The 11,832-nt window shown below is 37.9% G+C and overlaps 1 protein-coding gene across 4 annotated transcripts in view; it reads left to right on the top strand.

Annotated features, from left to right (window-relative positions):
- The first annotated feature begins 240 nt into the window (after window positions 1-240).
- The window catches only part of LOC110020848 (sucrose transport protein SUT2), a 25,612-nt gene continuing 14,020 nt past the window's right edge, over window positions 241-11,832 (top strand). Inside the window, exons 1-6 of one of the 4 annotated variants that reach the window (XM_020719113.1) lie at window positions 241-501; window positions 542-637; window positions 672-1,201; window positions 10,375-11,102; window positions 11,235-11,298; window positions 11,409-11,452. In XM_020719113.1, coding sequence (XP_020574772.1) covers window positions 558-637; window positions 672-1,201; window positions 10,375-11,102; window positions 11,235-11,298; window positions 11,409-11,452 — 1,446 coding nt within the window. In that variant the 5' untranslated portion in view covers window positions 241-501; window positions 542-557. The other 3 variants (XM_020719137.1, XM_020719121.1, XM_020719129.1) reach the window with 3 other exon arrangements.

The following is an 11,832-nucleotide window of genomic DNA, read 5'->3' as shown; positions in this document are numbered from 1 at the left end:
CATATTTTTTTTTAAATTTTCTTAAAATGATTTCATCCATAATTATTTCTTCCCATTTTCATAATCTTTACTATTCTTCACTCCTTATTAAAAAAAAATTTAAAGATTTTAACAGTCGGATTAACACCTAAAAGGATAATATTACTTATTGGAATATTATAATTCATCTAACTGTATAGTTGTTAACATTAGAAGCCATTCAGGCCACACACTACCTCCTCCATGTAATATTTAATTATTTATGTAAATATAAAAGATAATCCGGGCTGGCCCAATTTACAATGAGTATGGAAGTCCCTTGACCGCCCTCGTATAATTCCACTTTCGGCGCTTCGTGTTTACACGCAAGCAGGTCAACTTTAGCTAACCCTCACCGCGATACCCAGTGGCCAGAAAAGAGTGGGAGTGAGCAATCCTATCGCCGGTCGCTTAAAATCTCCTTCGTCTCTCTCAGGCTCCGAGATCTCCATCCCTTCAGTGCAGATTGCTGTAATCTCATCTCCCCGCCGATATCGTGATGAGCGATCCACCGCCCCCCCCCCCCCGCCGATATCGTGATGAGCGATCCACCGCACGAATTGAAGCGCGCAGCACAGCCGACGGCGAAAAGCCGGCCGCGATCGTCTCTTTCGTCGGCAGCGTGAGCGTCGGCGATCGTCTCTTTCGTCGGCGGCGGAAGTGGCGACCACTAGCGGCAAGGATCGCGTCAGGAAATCGAGGCCTCCGCCGCCGCCTCCGCCCCCACCGCCACCACCCAGACGGCAAGCTAGGGTTCCGCTGCGATTGTTGTTGCAGGTGACAATAGTGGCGAGCGGCGTGCAGTTCGGATGGGCCCTTCAGCTCTCGCTGCTGACGCCGTACGTACAGGAGCTGGGAATTCCTCACTCGTTTGCGAGCTTCGTGTGGCTCTGCGGCCCGCTTTCGGGGCTCTTCGTGCAGCCTCTTGTAGGCCTTATGAGCGATCGATGTGCCAGCAAGATGGGACGGCGCCGCCCTTTTATTATTGGTGGTGCTGCTGTCATCGCGTTATCCGTTATACTGATTGGCCACGCGGCCGATATTGGCGCTATTTTTGGCGATCCTGTCGACGCGTTGATTCGGCCTCGTGCTATTGCTATATTTGTTGTGGGTTTTTGGCTGCTTGATGTTGGTAATAACACCATCCAAGGGCCTTGTAGGGCTCTTCTCGCTGATCTCACAGGTTCGTACACTCCGTCTCCTTTATCTCTTTAAAGCAGTTTTTGTGAAGGAGCTTGCGTGATTCTCTGGTCTTTCGTTCAGTATTTCTTTCTGATGAGATGTTACGGTGGTTAAAGTTATAGTTTTATGCACCTGTCGCTTGCCTGGTTATGGAAAATATGATTCCATCGATGGAAATGTTGCGGTGGGTTTTTTTATGGTTCAGTATCGGACATTGGAAACGACGTTGACTTTTTAATAATCCGTTTTGGGTTGTTTGAGTTGCTGAGGAAAGGTTATGTGTAGCCTATATTTACTTGTCATGGTCTAGCAGGCTCGGAAAGGGAGTCTTGTGAATTTACAACCTGAATGCTGTTATTGTTGGTGGAAAATAGTAAATGTTCGGGCAAGCTTGGTGGCATTAAATAAAGAAAAAACATGATATGAGGCTTCACAAAATGGGTTTTCGCCCTCTGCATGATGACGCTAACAATATGCAGCCTCAATTGTATGAACAATTTTTTAACTGAGAATCAAAAGTTTTTTAGAGGCAGTTGGATTTTAAGATTTCAGAGTAGATGTATTTTAAATGCAATGAATGTTAAATTAATGCATTTAAAGTTCTAGGAGTTTTTTGGCTGTTTTTAGCGTAAAAGTAATGAATCATATATATATATATGTATATTGTATTTTTATCTTTTTAGGTTGTGGAAAGGGAGCATCAATGATAGCTGGCAAGGGCGACGACATACAGGATCAGTCAGATTGTGGGTGATGTGGATGGTTTCAACTAGGTTTTTGGTTTGGTGAGCAATGAAAGTTGTAGCTTTGGTTCCATGATGGTGAGAACATGCTGTAAGTGATGTGGAGATGTGTAGACGACGATGATGTTGTTGGAGGTGATTTGGACTAAGGCTACCACATGGAACGCTGGCGACATCAACAATGACATGGATGACGGAGGTCATATGACATTGATTACAATTTGACTGATGGTTGGCGGTCAGCAGTTAATTGGTTTCTTTTCTAATACGAGGTAGATTAGGTGGCCAATATGGGCCATTAGACGTTGTTATCTACTAGAACCTTGACGTTGGTTGTTGACAAGCCTTAGGTGTTAATATATGCATAATATCAGGAGTTTAGTTATGATGGATAGTTAACTTAATCAATTCATTGATAAGTGAGAGAGCAAGTGCTAGAAGCTTTGGACGCTTTTTAGCATTTTACCATCTTTGCTAATGATTTTTTCATGATAAATCATTTTTCAGTTTGAAAATCTATGATTAAGAACAACTTGATTGCTCTAAGAATTTTTCAATTAGTTTGGGTGAATCTGGCGATGTAATCTTTAAACTAATCTCCGCCTGTCAGGCATTGACTAATGTCTGGGTGAACTATAGAGGTCACTTGAAACTAAGAAACTCCCTAGCAAATAGTTATTGCAATTAATTAGAAGTGTTGTTGATTGATGAAAGGCATTGAACCATCTTCGTTTTACATTCTTCGAAGTTGTTGCAAAGGTTTTCAATGTCTATTGTCATGTCCATTGAATCATCAAAACTCCCTATACTTTTTGGATTGTTTAAGACTTTCGTAGAAGTCCAACAATAGAGCATTGAACTTTCCTCAAGATGCTCACCATGATCTTTAGTGAAAGGATGAGTCATTGGTTTCATCACAATATTAGAGTTGAAAAGGGACTTCTTTAAGGGGGCAATTCATTGGTGCAGGCATGATATCATTAAGCTTTCTTGATAGTCATTGGGGGCGATGTGAGTGCCCTAGAACAATGTTTCGAGGCTGAGTTACTTACATTTTAGAGTTGAAAATAGTGACGAGCAAGTGATGCAGGGCAAAACACTTACTAAAGAAGGAATATTCTTGGAAAGTTTCAGGATTTGTGTCGATGTGTTGATGAAGTAGGCGACATTTGATGGCCAACAAGAGACGGCCATTTCTTTACCAAGTTTCATTAAACCAACTTAGAACTGTCTTAAAACAACAACAACATGCCTTCATCCTACTAAACATAGTCAACTATATAAATCCTTTTTCTCCATCTTGTCTTATTGTGTGTCATATTTTCATGTAATTCTAATACTTTAAGATCATTTTTTATTCAATATGCCCCAGTTTTGCTAGTATTTAGAGATTTCTCAATGAGAGCATTATAAATGTGAATGATGAAATATAGCTTTACAGGAGGGACACAAGGGTTTTTGTCGAAGTTCTTTAATTGATGAAGAGGAGGATGCTTGAGCGTCCAAGCAAGGTTACTTCATTTATGGAAAGTGGAGTTGGCTTGCAAATAGTGACAACATTGAAAATAGATATCATGCTATAATCAAGTGTTTCTTTCAATTGGCTTCTATCCATTGTAGAGGGAGATAGGATTAGATACACTATGCTAGAGGAAGAAGGAGAATTGAAGCTCTTTAAGGCCTCTCCACTCTAGTCCCTTTAGGTTACAATATTATAGTTCAATCTTAACGAGAGATCCAAAATCTAGATATCACTCCTTGAAGCTGGAAGTTTTGTATTTATAGTGGAAATGTTAGTTGAAAGCAGTGTTGAGATGGGAGGCAAGGGTTGGTTACGAGTAACCAATCCTAGCAATGATAAAGCAAATGGTTTGCATGGAAGATGAGAGCAGATCAAACGTCAAGTGACAACTAATAGGAGGTTGAATGTCTAATTTGTTGTAGAGGCATTATATCCAATATGCCATGATGATGTAGAGGTAGTGGGGTGTCATTGCTTTATTGTGTTAGTGCAAATGTGCAATAAATATTATTTTATTGTACTGTTGGGATCATGATCGATGTGTTAAAGATGTGTGATTCTTGATGGATAATTGAAATGATCATATGACATTATTGGGATGTTTGATATGGGGATAAGGTTTTGTGGAGTGCTAGAGCAAAGAATTAGTATCTTTTAGGGTTTGAGAAATGAAATCTGTTGGAAATGGAAGAAATTGAGCGATAATGGATGGTCACGTGATAGAGATAGATGGGATCTTCTGGATTTATGTGAGTTCAGTCAAGAGCAGAGGAAATCGGGTGACGACGATTGGTGATGTGTTGAAGGAAAATGATAATATATATATATATATATATATATATTTATATATATATATATATATATTTGAATTCAAGGAACGAATCTAGTTAGGATAATGGAAATGAGTAGGGTGGACATGATCGTAGGTGTTATGATCAACGTTCTTTTGGTGATCTAAATATGCTTAATATGAGTGAAACTTGGTGAAAAAGCTTTTGGTATTTTGCCTTCTTTTTTATTGATTGGCATTTTGTAAGGGTTGGATAGTTCTCGCTTGGTTTTGTGCATGCTTTTTCTAAACTTAGTTGGAATTCAATAAGCTTGGAAGGAGAGATCATTTGAATCAAAGTTTAAACTTAGAAGCTAGTGAATGACTTTGATGTAGCACATTAAACGAGGCTTTACACATGCTGGAGATCGATTTTGTGGTTTAGTTTTAAAGTTGTACTTTGACACAATACAATCATGGCCTTATGGGATTGATTTTCTATATGTGCTTTGAATCTCATACCAAAGGCCATTGGTCGAAGTTGTGTACTCTTTTGTTATAACCTAGAGGATTTAGGCACCAATTTAAGTTGATGAAACTTTGATAAATTTCTTCATATTTTACGTTGATTTATTATCTTTATTGAGTTTTATGGCCATCACATGTCTATAATTGACCTTGTGCTCTCCATTTCTTTTGTGCTGAACTTGGGACCACTTAATGAATAATGGGGATGTATTAATATCATTAAAAAATATTCATGGTGGAGAGAGCATGTGTCAATGTCGGATGATGTGTGGTATCGAGTGGGGATGATGGCTAACGATAATTTTCGTTGACAACTTTATGTAAGGAGGCAATGAGGATGGGGACTTCTGTAAAATGACCATTTTTTATATGTGAAGTTTTTGTGCATATGTCAAAGTATGTTATATGGATTGGAGTTGCTTGATTTCAACAATGTCTAATACATTAACACAAATATGTTTTGAAGTTTGTATCTTGGGTTGCCTGATTGTCTAATATGTTATGCGAACATATTTTCAAGGTTGTATCTTCAGTTGCGTCGTATTCTGAACTTATTTTGTACATATTACACTAAATTGTCACTTGCTAGCAAATTCAAAATGATTGTCATACATGCAGACAAATGGAGAGCATCACATAGATGATGTTAGACTTTTTATGTAAAAAACTTGTGAAATAGGAACAATTCTAATAGAAGACACCATTTCAACTGCTTAAGAAAGCATTTGTACAACATAATATATATGTGCTGTGAGAGACATCTCCCATGGTGGTATTATGTTTTGAGTGTCACAAATGTCATTAGGAGATGAGTGTCAGTTGATAATTTTTTGAATGCTAGGAGATGGGCTATAGAGTGTAGTTTAGTTGGTCGTTCTCCTTAAGGGTATGTTTGGGCCAACTATAGTTTTTTAGCTTCTCAGTTGCAGCAGAGAAGCTGCTGCGGGGAAGCTGGCTGCTTGTTTGGGGTAATTATGTAAAAACAACTGTGAGACAATTATTTCTGGAAAAATGACCATTTTGCCCCTGTTTTATAATGTTGTGTGTAACGGAATTGTGATAGCCATGAAATTAATACTTTTAAGTCAAAAATTCACTTAAAAACAATACAAAATAAGGAATAGTGGTTAGCATTGAAAATAAGTTCATCATTCAGAATAAACATTGAGAATAACGATTAAAATGCAGTGCAAGCATTTCAAGAAAGAAGAATCACCAATTACCACACTTTAAGCACCCACCTGTTATAAACTCTTTCAGATATTCAGCTAAAGAAATAATAACGAAACTATAGCAAGGAATTATAGTTCACAAAATCCTTGAAGATTGATCAAACCAACACTTTTTTTTTGGGTGCTTATTCGTTTATAATAAGCCCATATCGGCATACACAAGACGGACATTGGGATGTTGCAGATAAGGATTAACGAAGAGGTGGAGGAGATTGGGGAGGGAGGAGGAGGGAGGAAAAAATGGGGTTTTGTGTACGACGAAGGAGATGGTGAAGGAATATGAGAAGCTCGTGGGAGTGGATTTGTGGAGTTGGAGGCCGAAGTTGGAGAAGATAGCCGAGACCCATATGGGAAAATGAGGAGGTAAATGAAATTTAGGAATTTTGGTGGGTTGAGGAGGAAAAATACGGAAAATTTTTGACTGATGATAGAACTTTGCGAGAAAGAAGGCGCAGGGGTATTCGCGTGGAAGAAGAAGGCGCGTGTTACCCGACTCATCGAGGAAGAAGAAGACGCAGGCTACCTGGCTCGTTGAGGAAGAAGGCGCAGGGGGCTTCGCGAGAAGGCTCAGGAACACCAGGCGGGACGCTAGGGCAAAAGACGAGGAGCGTTCGCAAGAAAAGAGGATCGTGGGGCCTATGGTAATATTAGCGGGGCGAACACGGAGCCGCGGGTTGATCCTGCAGCCCGCTTTTTGCCAACTTTAGTGACCCGCAGCCCGCTTTTCGCCAACTTTAGTGACGTGCAGCCGCGAAGTTGGCATCCAAATGACGAGATGTCGCGATTTGGGGCCGCACCACGCGAAAAAAACGGCTCCAAACAGACCCTAAATGAGAGATCTGATGATTGTAAAGATGGGAATATGTTGATCACTGACAAATGTTAAATTTTTGTTGTGGCAAGCTTTAGATGATGGCAAATGTGTAACGTTAGAAGTTAAGCAACAATCAATGATCGACTTGATCATTATTTTGATAAGGAAACCAGGAGGTTGATAAGATGAGCATCGAAGCCAATTGTTGATAAATGATGGATGATTTTTAACTGAGGATGTCATAAGCTAGGCAACAATTAGTGGTTAGCTTTGTTGTAGCCGGAGGGGAGTTAGGACTAGTTGCAAGATGAGGGTTAGATGTTAATGGTTTGTAGTTATAGACATCATTCATTAAGAGGCTTCTAAAAAAGATTTTTGAAGGTTGTCAACTAGGCGGTCTATTAAGCATTCTTCTGATAGGAGCTTTGATAGGGCATTGAATGATAGTTGATAAGTAACTAAAAAGTTTCACGTGAAGTTTGGCAAACAATTTGATATTTTCCTAATAAGAAGGGAGATTATCAACTAGAAAGTCAGGATTTAGACATCGGTGGATGATAGACATTAAACGCCAATCTTGGTCAATTGAAAATCAATGGGGAATGTTAAAAGTAAGGTGATTGTAGGTGTTTGGCATATTTTTTTCTTCTGATAAAATGATTGGTTGGCTACTTAAAGAATTATGGACATTGGACAAAGCATTAGCTGATGGTTGGGCAGTAAACTTAGTTATTTTCTTGATAGGAGGGCAAATATGACAAAGTAAGAATAGGATTGTCATACAATTTCTATCCGATATTGGATGATGGCAATGATCAACACCATTGTCTACGAGTTGATCAATTAGTTTACAAATTAGTCCAATCAAATAAAATCAAAATCCAAAGTCCAAAAATTGAATTGATCAATCTTTTACTAAGACTATTCCAAACCAAACTAAAATATATGGTGTTTTAATCAGTTCAATTTTGACCAAATTAAAATTTTGCACTGCTCAAAACTTCTTAAAAATAAAGGGTTAAACTTTAAAAATAGAAATTTCATATATTTTTCTTATATCTTCACCTCTCTTTGAAATTAGAATTTTCAAACAAACTCAAAATAAGTGTTATGTGCTCAATTTATTTTCATCTTAATGTTTATTCTTTTTTTTTAGTTTATTTGGTTCAGAGAAGATGAAAATTGATTAAAAATTTGAAATATGAATATTAATTTTAAAATTAAAAATCGATTTATTATTTTAAAATCGAATTGAATTAATCAAATGAGCTTTTTGGGCAAATTTTTTTTATTTTGACCAAAAAATGCTCACCACTATTAATGTCAATCAATGATGGACCGCAAGTGATGACAATGGACATTGATGTTAGTTAATGACATGTTTGATGGTGGCAACAATTAGCTTTGTTGGTGTTGATGTTTGTCAACAATTGATTCCAGGTGGTGGCGTGGGTGGGTATTGATGCTGGTTAATGACAACTAGTGTTAATGTTGATTAATAGTCGGCGTTGGGCGGTGACAGGCAATGAAGGGTGTTTGATTTAGGGTTTAGGGTTTAAGGTGACAGGCAACAATTAGCTTTGTTGGTGTTGATGTGGGTCAACAATTAATTCCAAGTGGTGGCGTTGGTGGGTATTGATGTTGGTTAATGACAACTAGTGTTAATGTTGATTAACAGTCGGCGTTGGGCGGTGACAGGCAATGAATGGTGTTTGTTCTTGGTTGATGAGCGATGGCGACAATGATTGTTGACGTCATTTGACAGTTAACGTCAGTTGAGCCCGCTGAGCTCTAGAATTTTCTATCGAGCTGTTTGGTTTGTTGAATAAATAATATAGTGTTAAATGAATATAATATAAAAGTAATGTATTGTATTTGAAATACTTTAGAGTAGTTTGGTTAATTATAAAATAAACTCAGGATTTTATATTTTTTTTTTGGTTTAAAGTAGATTGAAAATAATGTATTTCAAAATATATAAGATATCATTGACAGGTTGTGAGTGGCAGACGACATCCAACAACGACGATCGTCAATCAACTTCGGTGACCGACTGCGGCAGCTCATGGCGGCGGAGGGTTGCTCTGACCGTTGGAGGCGAGCCGCGGTGACAACGATAGATTTTTCGGTGGAGGCATGCAAGCGGTCCTACAATGACTTACGGCGAGCTGGAGGCGGCTGGCGGGCCGCACTTTGTGGAGGCTGATTGACGGTGTTTTGTGGGGGCCAACAAGCGATCTCCTGCGGCGGCGACCGACAAACGTCATTGAACGTCAACCAACGGCCTGTAGGTAGCATTTCACATTAAAGAAATATGTAAATATTAAATTCAACCAAATCGGCTGAATTCTAAATTCATCCAACATGACCGAAGGTGTAAACTTCAAATACATTCATACTTTATATTGTATCTGTAATTTTGTGTATTAAACACTTGATTTTTAAAATCACTGCATAAGAGTTACGATACACTTTAAATTCTCCCAACCTAAAAACCCCTATGAATCTTATATTTCTGTCCATAGAAACTTGTCCTCTTCATGTGTATAAATAGAGCTTCTTCATAAAATATAGAGGAATGTTCTAGTCATTTCTGTTACAGATCCCGACTTTTCATCATGTCTTCTAAGAAGGTTCTCTTTTGTCATGCTATAGTTTTTTGACATTTTATTATTTGAACTCAAAGTTGAGCAATTTTGGTTTTGTTAGATTTGTTTTGTCAAGACAATTGCTTAGATTATAAGCACGTAAATTTTCAATGATGTTTAACCTCTCATATGGTCTTGAGAAAATTTCAATCATGTTTTGAGTACTAGATTTATGCTCGATTGGATTCAGATTTAGATATTCATGGCATAATTGGGTTTGATGGTTTCTCTTGTCAAGCTGAATGCTTGATTCATTTTCAAAAAACCTGTAATCAATTCCAAATACTTGATTAAATGATTGTGTCGAAGTTTGTGCTTGATTGCTTGATTTTTTTTTTTTGGAGGATCAATAAACACGCTACCTCTATCTTCTTGTATGCCATACAGCTAAAATGCAATTATGATGTTTTGAGATTGTGAATCGTAAATATTGTTTTTATCCTCAAGATCTAACTTGCTGTATGTATACTAAAAAAATTTTGGTTATAGAAGTAGCTATGTCTTTAATTATGGGGATTTTGTTTGACCATGAAGTTTGTTTTGCTAATTTCAGTTTTTTGTCTTGCTCCATATCATACCACTGTTGTTTTTGTATTTTTTTTTAATGTAATGCTCTATAAACATATAGAATAGATTTGAATATGAGGGACCAATATGTCCTAAGAAGTTTGTAGCCTACACTTCTGAGTACTGATAGTTCATTTGTGTATAACAAACATACAGGAATAATTACAATCGGCACCTTACTCTTGCAGTTTATGTAATATGAGCCTTATATTTGAATGCTTTTTGTTTGCTTTAGTCAGTAATTTTGTTTAATAGCTTAACTTGGTCAATGTGTTAGGTGTGTGACATTAGCCATGCAAGAAACTTAGCTTTTATTTTCTTTATTTCTTTATTATTTTCTAACTTTTACAGGAAAGGATCACAGGAGAACTCGTGTAGCAAATGCATATTATTCGCTCTTTATGGCCTTGGGTAGTATTTTTGGTTATGCTGCTGGAGCTTTTAGTGGCTGGTTTAAGATCTTACCATTTACTGTCACTAAAGTTTGCAGTACAAATTGTGCCAACCTAAAGTCAGTTTTCCTCATCGATGTTGTTCTTCTTGTTTTAACTACATATGTTAGTATATCTTCAGTCAAGGAAGTTCCCTTAAGTTCAACAGCTTCTTCGTATCCTGATGAAGAAACACCTGCCCAAGAGGCATTCTTTTGGGATTTGCTGGGTGTGTTTCGATTTATAACATTGCCCATTTGGATAATCTTAATTGTCACTGCACTTAATTGGATAGGATGGTTTCCCTTTACCCTTTTTGATACTGATTGGATGGGTCGAGAAATTTACAGAGGAGATCCAAATGGAGGGCAAAGTTATCATGCGGGAGTGAGGATGGGAGCTTTCGGTTTAATGTTGAATGCAATTGTTCTTGGGTTTACTTCAGTAATGCTGGAAAAACTCTGCAAAAAGTTGGGATCTGGCTTAGTCTGGGGAATTTCGAGCATTATTTTATCTTTCTGCTTGGGGGCAATGCTCATAATTACTGCAGTGTTGAACAGTATGGAGATTCCAAGCACGGCTCCACCGCCAACTGGTATAGTTGTTGCTGCTCTAATTGTTTTCACCATCCTGGGTGCGCCTTTGGCAGTTGAGTGAACAACATTTCTTCTCTTGTAATATATTTTATCTTTGAATTCCCTATGCTTTTCTATTTTCAAATGATGTTAGCCTCTATGGGCAAAATATGATTTATTTATCAGTTTATGCTGACTTTTGCAGATCACCTATAGTCTTCCTTATGCATTGATATCTGCTCGCATAGAGGCTTTAGGGCTTGGACAAGGTGATTGCCAACTTTTCGATTAACAAATCCTTGTGATGTATTAGTCAATGTGTATGTTATTTCTTTTCCTATCTTAATGCGGCTAAATGTTTTGATATGTTTCCTTGTAGGACTTGCGATGGGTGTTCTGAACTTGGCAATTGTGATTCCTCAGGTGTGTTTGTCCTGCATTTTATTTTGTGTTTTCCTAGATTAAAATGGTTTTAAGTCACATTATGTGCAAAGTATGTTATCTGAATTTCTTGCATCTGTTAGATATGGCTCATATCTGGGGAGTTGGAGTTTCTTTTGAAGAGGCGTGTCTCCTGGTGAAAAGGAGTGTCTCTTGGAATAAAGGGGGTTGGGAGGAGCGAGGGCATGATTGTAATTTTATCTGAGGGTTTGTATATGTCTATTTATATGGGAAACCCTATGGGATGTAATTGAACTTCTCTGAAATAGTGAAACCGCCGCTCGCTCCCGAGGACGTAGGCAATTCTTTGCCGAACCTCGTTAAATCTCAGTGTTCTTCTAGTTTGTGTTGATTCCTGTTTT

The sequence above is a fragment of the Phalaenopsis equestris genome, unplaced genomic scaffold (genome assembly GCF_001263595.1).
Source record: "Phalaenopsis equestris unplaced genomic scaffold, ASM126359v1 Scaffold000002, whole genome shotgun sequence".
In the NCBI taxonomy this organism is placed as follows: Eukaryota; Viridiplantae; Streptophyta; class Magnoliopsida; order Asparagales; family Orchidaceae; genus Phalaenopsis; species Phalaenopsis equestris.
Note: the sequence above shows the minus strand (reverse complement) of the source record. Positions and strands in the feature narration are given on the sequence as shown.